Here is a 19,359-nt window from a genome sequence, read left to right on the forward strand (position 1 = left end):
TGAATACTTTTTAACAAACTTTTTCACATAATATGAATTTCCATCAATGCCTGTGCTCCTAAACTTCAGACCTGTTGCAAAGTTATCAAAGGTAAGAGAAGGAAGGTGTAGTTTAAAAGCAGATCTTTATATACAATTTCCAGGAAATACCCGGTATAAGGAAATAAGCTTTGGGAAAGTCCTCATGTTCAGTCATCTTTTATTGCAGATAATAGAAACTTCTTAAAAATAACAATTTAATCAACAGGTATTTTCACTTCCAGATGACATTTTTCAATAATAAACAATAAATATAATTATCAAAATTCTCTTTACATATAGTGTGTGTGTGTGTGAGTGTGGACAATCATTTAAAATTCTTATGTCTTCTCTGACTAGTGAACTGGTTGATGGCTTCCAAAAGTGATGCAGGAGTTCTGGAAGGAACTGATTTCGCAACTTTCAACAGCAATTCCTCGGAGATGGCGACACATTCTTGAGAATCTTGTGTACTTTCAGTTTGTTCTATGTCTTGCACAGTGAGTTCTGTGATGGCTGTGTGTGCTGCCTCTTGATATATGGCAGTTATCTGTGAAAAAGAGTTACTGTATTACCTTAAATATTACCTTTATATTCATATTACAGTACAGGTATAGTAAAATAGATGTCCAGAATAAGGACGGAAATGCATAGAGTTAAGGAAACACGAGCCACCCTATGTACTGTGAGAGAGAAGCTACAAGACAAATACAGATCCACCAACACACAGTCGACCTTAAACCTATAAAGAGTTACCTCAGCTCCTGAGTACCCAGCTGTTGCTTCACTCAACTTCTCGATGTCCACCTGACCTTTCAGTGGTACATCCTCAAGTATGCCTTTCCATATTTCACATCGAGACTTAAAATCAGGCAAGTCAATGTGGATAACTTGTTCAAGGCAACCTGGTCTCAGTAAAGCCTGGAAAAAAAATATTCAGCAGTTTGTTACACAGTACAATTCTTAACCTAAACTCATACATCTTCTTCAAGAAATATAAATGACTATAATTTACAATCTCATTAACTATATTTTTGCAACAAAATCTGAATTTGCATATTTGTTATTAATCATACTTCTACTACACTCTCCTGTCAACATAAATCATTTGCATGAATAACATTCTTGATCTCTCATTTTTCATTCATTTTAAAAATAATATTTTATAATGTTATTTTTGTTTGTCATCATTCCCAACTACAGGTCTGATTCAGCATCATTTGCTGTTAATATGTACACTATCAAGAGTATAACAGGGTAGCTAATATAAGTGTCCAAGCACAGTTACCTCATCTATTGCATGAGGTCTATTAGTAGCTCCAATTATCATAATGTTTCCATAAGGTGCCGTCTGTGCCATGAGGGAGAGGAGCTCTGACACCAGGCCACCGCCGCCCCCACGATCACCACACAAACTGTCCACTTCATCCATGAATATGATGGCAGGAGCTGCTTGTCTGGCCCTGCTGAACACTTTGCTCAGAGATTTTTCTGTTTCACCAACAAACTTGGATAATAAATCTGAACACTGAAACCATAGGATCATTAAGGAGATAGTACAACAATAAACTAAATTGTCTGGTATCATTAATTCTAACAACAAGAAACACTTCACTACAATAAACATGAAATTAAGTACAATAATAAATATGTTAAGGTGACTGGTATAGCTGTAGGGACTCGGATCATTCACTCACACACCAAGTAAGAATTATCAATATGAATATGACAGATATTGTAAAATTGTAATGTAGTGACATTATGGGTATACAGAACTGAGTTATCCTGACCTCCAGATGTACAGACTTTGACGGGATAACTATACAGAATTGTATACAGTGTGGCATAAATATATATATATACCTGTATATACATATAGTCTTACTAATCTTTTAACTAAGCTTTTAAATACATTATATCATTATAATAAGTAAACATGACACACCTTGAGAGGAAAAAAACTGAAGCTTGTTTCATGGACCAATGCCCTGACAAACATGGTCTTGGAGCACCCTGGAGGACCATAGAAAAGAACTCCTCTCAGTGGATGTTCCTCAGGTTCATTAATGTGCAGCTGAATCATTGTCTAAAATGAGGAAATAAATTAGAATACAGAACACAAATACTGGTAATAATATTTAAAAAATATATATATTTGATAGAGCAGTCAGGAAATTAAATTAGTACAAGCAGAAAAAGTGAATGTCATACAGAGACTCAAACATCAAAGAAAAAAAAATAGCAAAATAATAAAGAAGTCCCAAGAAATGAAGACCCACTGAGAACTTCAAAGATAAAATAGGTGATGACAAGAGGAAGGATGTCAAGAATAAGGAACACAAATACTATATGAGGAGCTACAGCTGAGAGAGAGAGAGAGAGAGAAACATACTTCAGGAGGCTTTTAGTATATACACCTGTATAGTACAGTACAGTATAGTGAAATAAAAATGAGAAAAATGAAACAGGACAATATGAAAACTTAACTTACCTGTAACTTAGATCTGACTGTTTGGTATCCCCATATATCAGACCATCTCACCTGTCAAGCAAAGTTCAACATTACGTACAACTCTGTTAAAAGTGGCAGTCAGCTGGACAAACTTTACTTGTATATCCGTGCTGCACTTCAATTTAGGATATACTGTATTGTACAGATAAAAAATAAGGGAGTTTTTCTATTAAAATGATATGGTATAGGTATCTGTTGCTACCATGATCCACTATGGAGGTAAAGTTTAGCAAAACGCTGATCATTGACCAATACCTGTACTCACATACTGTGCATATAACTGTCATAATAATGTATCTATGATGGAAAACTGGAATATGGCAAATGAAATACAGTACTGTAAAAAGGTTTAGAAAACAACGAAGAAGAAAAAGCATATTTTTACAATTGTATATAAAGTTGACTACACAGGACAAAGAGGTGTCTGGGGTGGGTAAATATACTTGAAGCTACTCTGTATTCTGTAGTGGCTAAAGCTCACAAAACTCTACTTCCATCATTGTAAGTGCATAAGGATAGAAAGGCAGCCAACAGACCCGAGGCTCAGCTGCATAATATAAGAAATACAGTATTCTCACATTGATATAAAAAGGTACAGCTCCTTTGTATTTATGACATTATGTTTACTAAACTTGATAATGGACCAAACTTACTGTAGACACAGCTGAGTAATTCTGTCTCAACATGGTTGGCACAATGCTCTTTAGGCCATAAAGCAAATCTTCTTTGGATAGGCTGAGCTCTTCTGTCCTCTGTTGATGAGCAGAATTATTCTGGAGGAGGAACACAGTATGGACAGAAATGTAGAAAATTTGTCAAGAAAAACGTTAAGATTTTTATTCACACATAAACATGCATGCACAAAATGGCTATCATTATTTTTAATTCAAAAAAATTTCCAACTAGTGTGACTGAGTATAGTAAAGTATATTGGATGAAGACATCAAGCCTACACAGATAACAGAATAACTCCCACTATGAATATAAATGATCACTGACCCATCCCGAGACATTAATTTACACCATATGTAGTCTAATTGAAGCTCCAGTACTGGTCTTGTGAGTTTGTAATAACTAAAGTCAGGAGCACATTGGAGAAAATACTATGGCAAGCATTTACAACACTTCCTCAGTCTAAGCGGCTGAGGAGTGCTGCAGTCAACCCTACCCTGGTGACCAGTCTTTACCCTTACAAAAAAAAAGTGTGATACTATCTTACAGGGGTACAGTACTGTAGCCATGTAGCCAAGCTTTCCTGTATTTTTCCATGAAAGATCTGTTTTGTTTTTCAATAAGTTATCTCCTTCTGGCTAGACACACCAAGCTGACGGTGCATTACAACTACAGTATATCTTAACAACACCTCAATACTGTACTACAAGCTTTCTTCAAGTATGCCCAGGGGATGGGACACCACAGCTCACTAGTATACAATACACAACACTGGTAACCTTATTATTCAAAGTCTTCCACCTACGACAACAATCTTAAATATGAGAGGATATGCTATAAAAGTACATTTTATATTTCAAATGGATTATATCTTACCTCTTTATCTAACCTTTCCACACAACTGAGCCAAGAACATCGAAGCAGAACATTTAAATCGGCTCCAGAAAATCCATAAGCTCTCTTGGCCACCTCCGTCACCTCTTCTTTACCAAGTCTGTGGTAATGGGATGACAGCAACTGATGTAATATATTGAGTCTTTGTTGAGCATCTGGCAATGGCACCATCAACTCTCTGTTAAGTCTACCAGAGCATCTCAACTTTGAGGTAATGCCATCTGGTCTGCTTGTGGCAGCAACCAATAGCACTGGCTCTGAAGATGTCTGCAAACAAAATCTTTACTTTTTATTCTTACAATGTGCCACACAGTACAGTACTGCTATAAGAGCATCTGGAGGTGATGGAACTGATAACAAAAGTTAAGCTTTGTAGACCATTTTCCTTTAAAGGCCTGATAAGAATAGGAAAAAGTGGCTCAATGTCTCTTGTTTAAGGAATATGACAAAGGTAATATTTACAAAATATTTTGCTAAATAACTTAGTAGGTTCACAAATTACCATTTTACTAGTATCTATGACACTCATATCTCTGAGGTAATCAGCAATATTTGATAATCTATGACATTGTAAGCCTGTGGTTGTCTTAGAGAGGTTGAGCAGTAATGAACAGGGACACACATCACAGAACTCACCTGCAGTGTGTGGATCCCTTGCACAATGGCAGGTATCAGATCTCTGTTGCCCTGTGCCTTGTGTTCACCAGCAGGACACAGGCTCTCTACTTCATCCAGAAATAAAACTGATGGTGCACTGTATGGAGAATATTTAGGCCTCTATTATCTCAAACTTCATCTAGAAACTATTTGGGATATTTTATTTCTATTTTACCAATACGTATGTAAAATACCTGTACAGTACTCTACTTCTTAAGAACATATTACTATTGTCAGTCAATAGTAATTTACTTAAAAGAATAGCCATAATGGACAGTGTCGGCACTGCTTGGAACTTAATCCTAGTTTACGTTACAATATGTATTTTAAATCAGAACCTCAATTATGCTGTGCCAGTAAGTTTTAAATCACCTTTATATACCTGTATTGTATTTATCTATCCCCAACTTTATATTCATGAAAATCCATTGGGAACATAATCTCACATTTAGATGGGTGTTTACTGTGAAAGAAAAGACATGTATCAAATTCAGTCAACATGAAAGGAGACTCAGTAAGCTAACCTTTCACTTGCCAATTTAAATCTCTGACGTACACATTGGTCACCGCCTCCAGATGATCTTGTTATATCATTGAGAGTTAAGGTGACCACAGGGACGTTCATCTCCTCCGCTGCCTGGTGAACCATGAGAGTCTTGCCTGTCCCTGGTGGGCCGTAGACAAGAACACCACCCCAACCTCCAAGTAGTGGGTTGTCTACAATAGATATTACACACCACGTACAGTAAACCATGATGTGGTACATTGGAGCGGGTACAAGAATAACAAACACTACATTCTCTTATATAACCTCTGATACTACAATTAATTCTTTAAGATAGAAACAAGGAAGATGCCAATTCTAATTTTTTTTTCATATACTGTATCATAGAATTTTGGTTATAATCACAGTAAAGCAATTGAAAGGAGAAATATTTACTTGCAAACACGGAATCCTTCAGTTTAATCTGCATGATCTTGAGTAATGTAACATATGCTGTGTCCTTGCAATATGTCTCCTGTTGCAGCTTCACCTCGGGGGAATCCTTGGTAACAGTGCTGTATAAACGCTGCACTATGACCTTTGTGTCCCTACCAATTCGAATCCATCTACTGCACTGTTGAGAACCATCGGTTGCTCCAGTTTCTGACTTGTCATTTTGGATGGTTGAAATGTCTTTGTTATATACCTTTGATGTAAGTAGTGACTTGTATATGTTTTTTTTATTCTCATTTGATTTCTTTGGTGTAGACGTTAACATATCGGACTCCAAATTGCTCACTTCCATTGAATCCCCGGTCCGGATTTCATCGAGTGTTACAAAAGCACTGCTTGTGTCAGATCCCGAGAGGTAAGGTCTCGGGGAGCAGTCTGTGAGTGATGTTTCGGATCCGACACACTCGTCCAGTGTCAAGAGCTCAGATGGAATACTTTCACTTCTTCCTAAGACAGAATCATCACTATCTCTGCTACTTATATCTAGATTTTGTAAATTTTCAATCAAACTATCTTCCTTTGTCAGTGAATCTTCTCCATATACCTTACACAGGCTATAATTATTTAGAGTGAAAGAATTATCTGTATTACAAGTTGAAGGAAGATAAACTTTACTACCAATGTTTAAAGTAAATGGTGCACCTAAAGGATAGTTACTGAATAGTAAACATTTTAACTGTTGTTCCATGAAGCTACACTCTTTTTCAATGAGGACCTTGCTCGGTGTCACCAACACTTCATCAGCATAAACAATATTTGTAATTTTCTTAATCCAAAGAAACTTGTTATGTGTAAGTGCTGGCAGATACTGCAGACAGCCTGAAAATGTAATTAAATAATCAAATAGTTGCCTTTGCAGCCAAGAAACTATAATATAAAAAAAGATAAAATTATAACCTCAGCAACCTGTATGCAGTTTATACATCACCAAAAGTGAACCATAAATATTTGACCATTTTATCTTACTCTTGTGGTGTAAGGTGACATGTCCAATCCGCACAGTCTCATCAGGAATGGCGAGGAATGCACAGGAGTTGGAACCACACTTCACCTCCACGGGACTATAGGCACACACGTTGCAGCGAATCAAGTCTCGCTCATTCATCAGAACTATTCGGTAATGGAAGCCATAAAAGATCTTCTTCAGCCAATCTGGAGAATAAATGATAAATTGGAAGGAAGAATCATAGTAAAACACATCTATTACAACAGTAGGAATGAAAGAATGATATTAAATAGACAGATAATATAAGTGTGTATGTGTTTATTTCCCTCCACCTTATACTGAATGGGAAAAAATATGACAAGATAGCAATATAAACTGGCTGTTTCCTCCCACTACTACACAGAGCCTCACACTCTAATACAGTGGTGCAGTACAGTACTATATAGTATTGATCTCTTTCCTTCCAAAGCCAAGTCATGTACGTCTCTCCCTCTAGTGTGTTCTCTCCCTCCAACAATCTATCTCTCCATCAGGTGTGTTCTCTCCCTCCAACAATCTATCTCTCCATCAGGTGTGTTCTCTCCCTCCAACAATCTATCTCTCCATCAGGTGCGTTCTCTCCCTCCAACATCTATCTAGGTGTGTTCTCTCCCTCCAACAATCTATCTCTCCATCAGGTGTGTTCTCTCCCTCCAACAATCTATCTCTCCATCAGGTGCGTTCTCTCCCTCCAACAATCTATCTCTCCATCAGGTGTGTTCTCTCCCTCCAACAATCTATCTCTCCATCAGGTGTGTTCTCTCCCTCCAACAATCTATCTCTCCATCAGGTGCGTTCTCTCCCTCCAACAATGTGTCCTCTTGAGCCATTGGACCAGTGAACTCATACCTCTCTCTTGGTCTTGATGTGTTAAAGAAGAAGAAAACACTTGGCAGAACCTACATAATGGCTGCCTTTAAGTTGTCGTTAAATAAGACAATAAGAGCAAATAATAAAGGCACCTACCTGGCTCTTCCAGTATGGTTTTGTTACCATCCAGTTCAGAGTTTTCCTGAGAACTTTTGTCACCCTCTTTGTTCCTCTCAGTTCCCTCATCCTTCCCTTTTTTGCTATTTTTCTTTTCTCGATTTCCACTTCCTCTTTCCTTTACTTCTTTGCTCTTTATTTTCCTCCTTTCTTTTTCCTGTAGTGATGTTTGAACTGCTCCAGTTGTTATTATTTGACCATATAATGATGACCCTTAAAACATAAAAGTGCGTGAGATGGAGGTACAGTACAGTACAGTAGTGTGCATGTAGGAGTAAATACTGTAGCTACTGAACTTACTGACAACCTTTATGATAAAAACAGAGATACAGTATAGTATATAACTAATAAATATTGTCAGAAATTATCAAAAATTACGAAACACTGAGATATACCTGTACTGTATAGTAAACAGTGGGTAATTCATCGGGACAAATACAGACAACTCTACGTCAACATACAAAATTAACTATATTTAAAATAATTAAAAACCTGATAGCTATATTTGCATGGAGCTGACACTGAAAATAAAATATAGAATATTTACCATTACTTTATACTAAACTAGCTGTCTACCAGGAACATAGATAACCACAGTAGATATTACTCAAAGATATCCTTTATCTACAGTAACTTGCAGAGTAGTGTAGCATTTATCAGTCATACACACCAGTGACAGATCAACTTACCTACTACGTATGGATGAGAAAATGACAGGAGCCCTAATTCATGACACTCTGCTGTATGTATTTCTTTAGCATAATTTGGCACCCAGATATTGCACTTTAAGCAAGGAAAATAAGAGTCTGCATCTAACGTCCGTCCCATTACCTGAAATTTGAACGTCTGATTAGATTTACAGTAATGAAGTAATTTTTTTTAGGAAAAGGTCATAGTATAAAAATACAATATTGCACCTATATAACTGTAGTATTTTATATTAGAATAAGTTAAGTTAAGTTAGGTTAGGTTAGGTTAGGTTAGTTTGGTTAACTTTACGAACAACAAAATATTGATAAACCGTCTCGACAACAGCTAACATTCATGAAGTGCCAAATACTGTACTTCTACATTCTATAATTTATGGTTCATGAAATAAACTAAACTAACCTAACTTAACCAAACCAAAACACATGATCACCGTCAAGACAATATGGTGCACATGTGTCTGTTAACCCAATTGAGGCCAAAAGTAATAGTGGCAAAATTTCTCTCTCACAAATAACATAGTTGTTTATGCATTAATTTTTCGTTGATATCCTGAGATAAGAAAGCTTTAACATCCTATGGTTAATGTCAGACAGCGGGCACTGTACGTATAATATAGCTATTAACACTTTAAATACCCTTGACCAGCTACAACTTACCTGGAGACTATTTCATATATTTAATGACTTTACTGACCTCTAATCATTATCTTTTTCCCAGCTTCCTTCATTACCTTCCAATTGACCAGCTAGTGACGTCTAGTTCTCACTTCCTCTTAGTTGATTATTACCGCTATAAGCCTTTTGTCCGGTGCTAAATGATTTATAAACTGATTGATAAACTCTTGTTCTTTAGTACTCTTATTAGTAGCGGTTTAAATAAGGTAATTAACTCGCGTGTAGTTAAAGGACAGTAACACGTGCCAGGGTTGTTTACAGGGTGCAGTGACGTCATCAGTTGCTGGTAGGGGGCTCTAGATATCTGTCTATTTACCTATCTATCTAGTTATGAATCTATCTATCTATCTATCTATCTTTGTAGCAAGAAATAATTATTCATGTGCCTTCGACGTTTATGGCTAATTGACAAAAATTATTAGTGAGCTGTTAACTGCTGTTAGAAGTATTGGTAAATTTTTACAAGTGGACAACCATGAATTCTTTGTTGAACAATGTGTTTTTCCGATGTTTTAGACAATTTTAAGACACACCCTACCTCCCATCCACACACCCTACCTCCCATCCACACACCCTTCCTCCCATCCACACACCCTACCTCCCATCCACACACCCTACCTCCCATCCACACATCCTCTCTCTCATCCACACACCCTACCTCCCATCCACACACCCTTCCTCCCATCCACACACCCTACCTCCCATCCACACACCCTACCTCCCATCCACACACCCTTCCTCCCATCCACACGTCCTCTCTCCTATCCACACACCTTTCTTCCATACACCCAACCTCCCATCCACACATCCTCTCTCATCCACACATCCTCTCTCCCATCCACACACCCTTCCTCTCATTCACACACCCTGAGGTTTTTTTTTACATCTTTCAGATTGTGTGGCTCCCTGAGGTGAACTGCTGGTTGGCTGGCTCAGGTGAACCATTGAATGGATGAGGTGAACAGCTGGCTTCCTGAGGTGAATGGCTGATTGGCTGAGGTGAACGCCTGGCTGACCAAGAACTCCACCACATAGGTAAAGTATTTGTAACAATATGTAATGTCTATATACAAGTTATTTATGAACATTGTCTAAAACTTTTTATATTCCAGGTTTGTGTGGACCCAAACGAGGTGCTGCCTGGAGGTGGTAAAGGGGTTACAGGAAAAACTTATTTTTGTAATAGTAACATGCACCATAGTTAGAAGTAGATACACAGTAGTAACTCCGCCTTGTTCATCTGAACATGCCGGTCCCCAGCCCGGATAAAGGAGGAGGGCTACTGCAGTGTTGCATGATCACCGCCTCAGACTCTCTTTGCAGACACTTATAAAACAAGGTAGTGTCTTATTTTTGTCAAGACCAACAATGCAGTTATTTCAGCTTTTTATAAGTAGGTAGTATTGAAGAACTGATTCTTACGTACACCATACCACTTAATACGTTAATGTTTTGAGACCAAGTTTATATTTCTAAGATCAACCTTGTAGTTTTTTTGTACAGGTAATATTGAAAAAATAAAAGGAATTGTATATACAGTATCTTTTATTTTCATTTGTATACACTACAAATACATTACAGTATGCAATAAGTTCAGAAGTTCGATGGAAAGATTACACAATATCTTGTCAAATTGCCGAGGTACTTATAATTTACTAGCCATTCAGGTAGTATGTTCCCATTTAAAACCTACATTGTCTGTTAGTGCTAGAGAATAGAACTTGCAATGATTGGTAACTTAAGACTGGTTAACATCTTTATCATATCCCAAGAGAGACCCATTACCATCAATTCTTCTCTGCAGATACATCAGTGGTGGCAGGATGGTCATATCAAGTATTTTCCAATTATGTTTTTATTGTGGACTCCATAAGGTTAGGTTAGTTTATTTCACTAGACCTTAATTGTATTTTGTCATGTTTTGGTGGTTCTACACAAATCTTATCTAATAATGGAAGTCTATTTTACTAAATGTAAATAATTTTGCCTAAGCATAGTGGGCATTTCTAAATTTAAGTGATCATCCTTTTATTACATTCACCACTTGTCAGCTTATTAACCTTATTGGTAGTCAAGTGTATGGTTACCACCTTTGTCCAGTGAAGCTTTGTGGTGTCTAGGAATGATAGTTTTTAAAGCCAGTGTTAGTAAGGAATACACTGTACAATTTGATTTATTATGCATCATTCAACCATTTGACATCTTAATAGCCATTCAGGCAGTGTTTAGTTGGCTGGTCTTTATAATCTTAATTATCTAGTATTGGGAGAAGAAATCTGCAAGGTTTGCATCATGCAACACCATTTTCAACTGTCAGACCTGGGATTGAACACAGTAGTGTTGAGATACAAACATGACCAATGTACCAGCACCTCACAATATTCGTTTAAATTACAATTCCAGTCCATTTCAGAACTAAAATTTTAAACATGACCTTTGGTTCAGTCTCCAACATTTTGGCCACGAAGTCAATTTACCATTTGTATATTGTAGTTAATAGCAAGTTTAAACTTTTCTTTAGTACAATTCTACAAGGATTTATTTTCTAAATTTTTAGGTAAAATGGACATCATTGAACAGCTGGTGTGCAGTGTCCAGATTGTCAACATCCAGCAAGTACAATACCTACCTTACTTTACTTCTATGTATTTGTATAATCAAAGAAAAGTCGTGTCCCAGTTTTGTCCGAAGATTAAATATAATTGTCAAATATTGAGAGCCTACGAGGCAGAGCAGACCAAAAGTTTTAGCTCTTCTGCATATGTTTTCACGACCACTGTCTTTCTATTGTACATGTGTACATGACAATGAACAAATTCTGATCTTTGAATACTTGACAACCAAACTGCAGTACATTGTGTTCATTTTAACACCTGACCAAGGTATAGGAACTTTTTGTGTATCCACAATCAAGATCACATCTTGTGGGTGTCTTTAGTTTTGATTATACATTCCCAACAGATCATCACAGGCATTAGTTTGTAAGTTATACATAGGCTGGCACATGGATGTCAATTAGTAATAATTTTACACAGTAATTATATAGGAACTTATTACAGTACAGTAATTATACATAAGCCATTGCTATCTACTGTATTAGTGATATATAGTAGATGCTATCACGTGGTGTACAGTAACAAGTGATCACTTCATCACAAGAGGGTCATATACAGTACATTTGACTTTTGAGTATAAAACATGTCAAGCTTATTCAGTGTTTATTATTTTTTTATTCTATACAGATATTGTATAAAGTGTCGACCATTATAATCTTTCCATACAACGCCGCAGCTCAGTAACAAACGCTGTAACCAGTAAAACGCCTGCCCAGTAACAAACGCCGCACCAGTAACAAACGCCTCACAGCCCAGTAACAAACGCCCTGCTACATACTGAACAACAATTACATAATACACTTCATTTTACAAACCACTAGAAATAGATCCATTTGATTTATGTCCGTGTATCTCGTGTTCTACACCTTGATACCGCCTGTGGACAAAAATGGCATTATAAAGATGGACATTCTTTGCAACCACAACAATACTGTGGCTACCATGTGGTTGTTAATTATGCTATACATAATGTATCTAGCTATTTTTAATCCTTTGTGTGGCTTTAATCGAGGTTTACTTACACATTCTTGAATGCATTACTTCAAATAATTTCTCAAGTTCTGCTAAATTATATAGAAGAGGTTCAGTAATACTCATCTTTTACATGACACTATTCTTACAGTAGAGTACAGTACATCAAGGTGTGGTATGCTGGACAGTAGCATTCACCTTGCTGTAGTGTCTGGTCCATCTGTCTTGTACACCAACCACCTGCAATATGATTTTGAATTTAGATCAATCTTAATTAACCTTAATGTTTCACTACTGTACCAGTACACAACATTTACTCCAGAATTTTTTGGAATCTAAACTTGCAACGCTACATATATCCATACACTCGAACACCTCCCTATACCACCTTACACATGAGCATCATCCTTTCCTCCTCACTTATGGCTGCAGCAGTCTTCTCATAGGCATCATCCCCACATTCCTTCACAGTACATGCTATAGCATCACATAATTCTAACATGTTCTCTATTCACCATTATGCAGTACACCACCAGCCAAGCCAAGGAGGCAATTGGGGTACCGTTGGCAGCCAACAAGTCGTAAGAGGGTTGCTTTGATGTGTCTTGAAGTGAGGAAGGATGATGCTGACCGATGAACCTGTGTCGACAAAGATTTCATGCCAGAGATGTGGTCGGTGATATGCAGTAAAGAGGCGCCTGAAGTAGCGGAGGCTGTGGCGTCTACCAATCCCGTTGTTGCCGTTTCCCGGTAGGTGCTGGGGCTCGCAGTGTCGAGCATTGGCGCGGCGTCTGTGATACCAGCAGGGTAGATCCGTTGTGCTGGGGGCTGGCGGCGGTTTCGAGGCAGGAAGGAGGCGTCGGGTTTGTGGGGCGCGATGCGTGAGTCAGGAACAGGCCCAGCAGTAGACATGGAGGAGCAGAGCTGTTCAATGGTGTCCATCCTGCAGTTCAAAGTTTGCAACAGGTCCCTGATGTCTTGTGAGGTATTGTTAGGCTGAGGTGCTGACCCGGTTTACAAGTTCGGAGGTAAGTACTGGTGTGGTCGTTGGGTTGACCCGGCAAGGTGCGACAGCAGCGCGCACTCTCGTTGAATGTTCTGTCTGCCGAGGTTAGCGTAGAGTTCTGGTGTTTACATGGTACAGTGACATCATCAGTTGCTGGTAGGGGTTCACTGACATCATCAGATGGCAGGGGTCCAGTTCAGTCTCCTGTAGAAATTAATTAGGAAAATGAGTCTTGATAGCATTGTCAAGGGCTCTATCTGTTAATGATATTGTATTCAGAATAACTTTCCATTTCTTAATACTGTACAGCACAATGAGTGCAATTTATAATGGGTTATGGTAGTGCTGTTCTGTGTGTATTGCAGTCTTGTGTGATTTAAAAATTGCTCTTGTAATTTGTTTTGTTGATCTCTGGGATAGTGACCCCTGCCTAACTGCCTCCTGAGTAAGGGGGAGGAGGTCATCCCATAGCTCCTGGCACTGGCAGAAGGAAGATGGAGGTTGTGCTACAGGGTGAAAGGGTGCCACACAACAGTAGGTGTCCACAAGGATGCACTAACCATGGCTGCACGCCACTCTATCTGGTTCAAGGACACACACACACACACACACACACAGTCAATAAAAAATCATCTGAGTAAGTTACAGTGGACCACAAGCATGAAAACCCAGTTAACAAAATATTATCAACCCAAACCACAAGAATCAATTTCCCACTAAACAGATTTTCATTAGACAATTTCACCAAAAAATTTCTCACTTCCATAATACTAAAACCCATTGCATGTGTACTGAACAAACCCACTACACAAGTAACAAAATCTTACCTGCTGAAACTTTTATGAGCTTTTAAAGGAAACTTTCTGACAGGTCCATGATAAAAGTTACAGTATTGTGTATTACTCGTTTTACAGTTGTATTGCATTGTGTGGTGACTGACGTGTCTCTCGCCCGTGATGGTGTGGTCAACTACCCACTTCCTCGTCTTATTAAATATGACCAGCCTTGACCCCAACATATCCAAATTTCTACTGTAAGGACTCACGGGCCAACTAAAAGTTCCGGTCTGCCCGTGTGAGTGAAAATAAATGACCATGCAAGTGAAGAGTAGAAAAAAGGGTGTGATATACAAGTCAACAGACTGGCGTCAAGCCAAGTGAGAACATAATTATACAAACAAAGGATCGAGGTGTTGAATGCAATTTCAAGATAGTCACGTCAGATGTCGATGACTTGTTCATTAAACTTGGCATCGACCTTGACAAAATATAGCTCTCGGCTGCCACCCTGGAATTACCAGTCATTATGAAACACCCGTAAAACCACTTCAAATATTTCATCTTATCTCCCACGACACAATAAGGTCATTTTATAACCCAAGTCTTCATGTCAGGTGAGGTAGGTGTGCACTTGGTGGCAGGAGTTATCATTCACCTGAGAATGGACTTCCCCCACCACTTGAAATACTCAACACACCTGCCACTATCCAACCCCTCAGTGCTGACTCCCTCAACACACCTGCCACTATCAACCCCTCAGTGCTGACTCCTCAACACACCTGCCACTATCAACCCCCAGTGCTGACTCCCAACACACCTGCCACTATCAACCCTCAGTGCTGGCTCCTCACACACCTGCCACTATCCAACCTCTCAGTGCTGACTCCTCAACACACCTGCCACTATCCATCCCCTCAATGCTGACTCCCTCAACACACCTGCCACTATCCAAGCCCCTCAGTGCTGACTCCTCAACACACCTGCCACTATCCAACCCCTCAGTGCTGACTCCCTCAACACACCTGCCACTATCCAACCCTTCAGTGCTGACTCCTCAACACACCTGCCACTATCCAACCCCCTCAGTGCTGACTCCTCAACACACCTGCCACTATCAACCCCTCAGTGCTGACTCCCTCAACACACCTGCCACTATCCAACCCCTCAGTGCTGACTCCTCAACACACCTGCCACTATCCAACCCCTCAGTGCTGACTCCCTCAACACACCTGCCACTATCCACCCTCAGTGCTGACTCCCTCAACACACCTGCCACTATCCAACCCTTCAGTGCTGACTCCCTCAACACACCTGCCACTATCCAACCCCTCAGTGCTGACTCCTCAACACACCTGCCACTATCAACCTTCAGTGCTGACTCCCAACACACCTGCCTATCAACCCCTCAGTGCTGACTCCTCAACACACCTGCCACTATCCAACCCCTCAGTGCTGACTCCTCCAACACCTGCCACTATCCACCCCTCAGTGTGACTCCTCAACACACCTGCCACTATCCAACCCCTCAGTGCTGACTCCCTCAACACACCTGCCACTATCCACCCCCTCAGTGCTGACTCCCTCAACACACCTGCCACTATCCAACCCCTCAGTGCTGACTCCCTCAACACACCTGCCACTATCAACCCCTCAGTGCTGACTCCATCAACACACTGCCACTATCCAACCCCTAAAGTGCTGACTCCTTCAACACACCTGCCACTATCCATCCCCTCAGTGCTGACTCCTCAACACACCTGCACTATCCAACCCCTCAGTGCTGACTCCCTCAACACACCTGCCACTATCCAACCCCTCAGTGCGACTCCTCAACACACCTGCCACTATCCAACCCCTCAGTGCTGACTCCCTCAACACACCTGCCACTATCCAACCCTTCAGTGCTGACTCCTCAACACTGCACTATCAACCCCTCAGTGCTGACTCCCTCAACACACCTGCCACTATCAACCCCTCAGTGCTGACTCCTCAACACACCTGCCACTATCCACCCTCAGTGCTGACTCAACACACCTGCCACTATCAACCCCTCAGTGCTGACTCCTCAACACACCTGCCTATCCATCCCCTCAATGCTGACTCCTCAACACACCTGCCATATCCAACCCCTCAGTGCTGACTCCTCAACACCTGCCACTATCCATCCCCTCAGTGCTGACTCCTCAACACACCTGCCACTATCAACCCCTCAGTGCTGACTCCCTCAACTAGCCTGTCTACTATCCACAACCCCTCAGTGCTGACTTCCCTCAACTAGCCTGTCTACTATCCGAACCCCCTCAGTGCCGACTCCCTCAACTAGCCTGTCTACTATCCAACCCCCTCAATGCTGACTCCCTCAACTAGCCTGTCTACTATCCAACCCCTCAGTGCTGACTTCCTCAACTAGCCTGTGTACTATCCACCCCTCAATGCTGACTCCCTCAACTAGCCTGTCTACTATCCAACCCCTCAGTACTGACTTCCTCAACTAGCCTGTCTACTATCCAACCCCCTCAATGTTGACTCCCTCAACTAGCCTGTCTACTATCCAACCCCCTCAGTGCTGACTCCCTCAACTAGCCTGTCTATATCCAACCCCCTCAGTGCTGACTCCTCACTGCCTGTCTACTATCCAACCCCTCAGTGCTGACTCCTCAACTAGCCTGTCTACTATCCCAGCCCCTCAGTGCTGACTTCCTCCACTGGCCTTCCTATCCAACCCCTCAGTGCTGACTCCTCAACTAGCCTGTCTACTATCCAACCCTCAGTCTCCTCAACTAGCCTGTCTACTATCAACCCCCTCAGTGCTGACTCCTCAACTAGCGTCTGCTATCCACCCCCTCAGTGCTGACTCCTCAACTAGCCTGTCTACTATCCAACCCCCTCAGTGCTGACTCCTCCAACTAGCCTGTCTCCTATCCACCCCTCAGTGCTGACTCCTCAACTAGCCTGTTACTATCCACCCTCAATGTTGACTCTCAACTAGCCTGTCTACTATCCAACCCCCTCAGTGCTGACTCCTCAACTAGCCTGTCTACTATCCACCCTAGTGCTGACTCCTCAACTAGCCTGTCTCTATCCCCCTCAGTGCTGACTCCTCAACTAGCCTGTCTACTATCCAACCCCCTCAGTGCTGACTTCCTCAACTAGCCTGTCCACTATCCAACCCCCTCAGTGCTGACTTCCTCAACTAGCCTGTCCACTATCCAACCCCCTCAGTGCTGACTCCCTCAACTAGCCTGTCTACATCTAAATAAAAACAAACTCTTATTAATAGCTGTTGACAATTAAAACTACAAACTGATCAAATATTTATAAGTAGGATAATGTATTTCAGTAAGAGTTACTCCTGGGAATAATATAGATACATAAAGACATGAATGGATATTTATTCAGTTAATCGCCATAAAAATCCATATTGATTCAACGTGTTTGGAAATGACACTCAGGTGGTTGTGTTCCCATGAAGGCTGAAGAAACAAAGAGGTTGATTAATTCTCACCTGCATTTGAGCGAGCGAGTACAACCAGTACCAGTCACCATTACCAATACTGTGTTTATTATTATTATTTCTATTACTATCATCATTATTATTCTTATTTCTCATTACTATTATTATTAGTTATTATCATCATTATCATTTTTATTTCTAGTATTACTATTAGTATTATCAGTTGGGGCTTTTCTCATAATCTGACACTATTTCAATATTGTATCTGTAATAATTCTAATTCGTAATACTTTTGTCCTCTGTAATAGGAAATCAGGTTAAACTGGCAGTCATCTAATTTACCTAATTTAATTTAGCCCACTACAGTACAACTACAGTGTTTGGGGAGGAAAAAGTATAATAATGATATTGTGAAAGAATGAAGAAAAGGCCAAGATAAAATGGATGAAATGGCAGAAAAGAGACTTGAAAGAAAGATAATGAACAAGATATAAGAAGAATAAAGGAAAACAAGAAATGATGAGAAAAAGAAGGAACAGAGTAATTGACACAAGATAAAAGATATAACGCAAAATTAAAGTAAAATACATAAATCATTACATTTACTTGTTTATAATTAATGTGAATATAAAATGTTGAGTGTTACAATAATGGTCCAGGAGAATAAGTGTCACTTTATGCCATGAAGTGTCAGGGCATTTAGTGTCTCAGTGCCATTATAAGTATCTAATACATAATTGCCCTACATATTTACCTTCACAAAAACCTATAACACTTGTGGACACACTGTAACCTTTCATTCTGTATATGAAGGAAAAGTCGTGAGCAAAAATAGACAGAAAATAGGTGAAGCGGCCCAGTAAGGGCATGAAACCAGGGTACAATCGGTGAGTGTGAGTGTCACTCACGGTGAGAGGTGGAAGGTGGTGCAGGCAAGAGAACAACAGCAACAGGTGTGTACATTCCCATGGCCTCTTGTGTACAGTATATATACACCCTGCAACACCACTTCAACCCACACTCAACCAGCGTGAGCAGCACATCTACCACAAGGTAAACATCCCTCTTAAACTTTATTAATACAAACTTGTGCTACACACTTCCTCTCTCTTGAACAGCGTCCAACAAAACATTATTTACCACATCAACGATTGTGAATAATCATTGAAATAATGGTGTGTGAAATTTTTCAGAAATTCACGTAATCAAATGTAAAAATATTAAAGGAATTATATAGATAATGAAATTTGGATATTTTATATATAAGTGACAGACGTTTACTGAGAGTATTCTTTATCCTAGATGAAGGTAGCAGCATTGTTCCTGTGTGGCTTGGCTCTGCACAGCCAGCCCTCCTGGGATCACTTTCAAGGTACAGTAAACCCTCAAGGAGAGATGTCAGAGGCTCTCAGGAACAGACTGCTAT

The 19,359-nt window shown here is 39.9% G+C and overlaps 1 protein-coding gene and 1 long non-coding RNA gene across 5 annotated transcripts; one reads left to right on the forward strand and one right to left on the reverse strand.

The window, feature by feature from the left end:
• Positions 1–185: 185 nt before the first annotated feature.
• On the reverse strand, positions 186–9,387 carry LOC121856978 (peroxisome biogenesis factor 1-like). Of its 3 annotated transcripts, none has more exons than XM_042352769.1 (14): positions 9,164–9,387; positions 8,412–8,553; positions 7,702–7,935; positions 6,717–6,902; positions 5,694–6,569; positions 5,278–5,470; positions 4,733–4,850; positions 4,079–4,363; positions 3,184–3,303; positions 2,510–2,560; positions 1,964–2,104; positions 1,307–1,546; positions 775–939; positions 186–568 (listed from the first exon to the last, which is right to left on the reverse strand). In XM_042352769.1, the coding sequence occupies exons 2-14, from the start codon at positions 8,548–8,550 to the stop codon at positions 347–349; spliced, it is 2,970 nt and encodes a 989-aa protein (XP_042208703.1). In that variant the 5' UTR covers positions 8,551–8,553; positions 9,164–9,387; the 3' UTR covers positions 186–346. The 3 variants fall into 3 exon arrangements, with proteins under 3 accessions (XP_042208703.1, XP_042208704.1, XP_042208702.1); XM_042352770.1 differs by having other exon boundaries at positions 3,184–3,282; positions 9,127–9,387; XM_042352768.1 differs by having other exon boundaries at positions 9,127–9,387.
• A 613-nt stretch (positions 9,388–10,000) lies between these two features.
• LOC121856925 lies at positions 10,001–19,300 on the forward strand. 2 transcript variants are annotated; one of them, XR_006087079.1, is made up of 4 exons: positions 10,001–10,142; positions 11,665–11,723; positions 18,290–18,986; positions 19,236–19,300. It is a non-coding gene; the product is annotated as an uncharacterized LOC121856925 (long non-coding RNA). The 2 variants fall into 2 exon arrangements; XR_006087080.1 differs by lacking the exons at positions 10,001–10,142; positions 11,665–11,723; positions 18,290–18,986 and adding an exon at positions 18,995–19,108.
• Positions 19,301–19,359: the final 59 nt, after the last annotated feature.

This window comes from Homarus americanus, unplaced genomic scaffold (assembly GCF_018991925.1).
Source record: "Homarus americanus isolate GMGI-L3 unplaced genomic scaffold, GMGI_Hamer_2.0 scaffold44060, whole genome shotgun sequence".
NCBI lineage: Eukaryota > Metazoa > Arthropoda > Malacostraca > Decapoda > Nephropidae > Homarus > Homarus americanus.

What these genes read in the sequence shown, in the direction of transcription:
- LOC121856978 (XM_042352769.1), bottom strand. Translation starts at nt 8,550, where the DNA reads ATGGGACGGACGTTAGATGCAGACTCTTATTTTCCTTGCTTAAAGTGC. An exon ending in GAAGGATTCCGTGTTTGCAA is followed by an intron (nt 5,471 to 5,693) that starts GTAAATATTTCT and finishes TATCTATTGTAG; the next exon opens with ACAACCCACTACTTGGAGGT. An exon ending in ATTACTCAGCTGTGTCTACA is followed by an intron (nt 2,561 to 3,183) that starts GTAAGTTTGGTC and finishes TTTGCTTGACAG; the next exon opens with GTGAGATGGTCTGATATATG.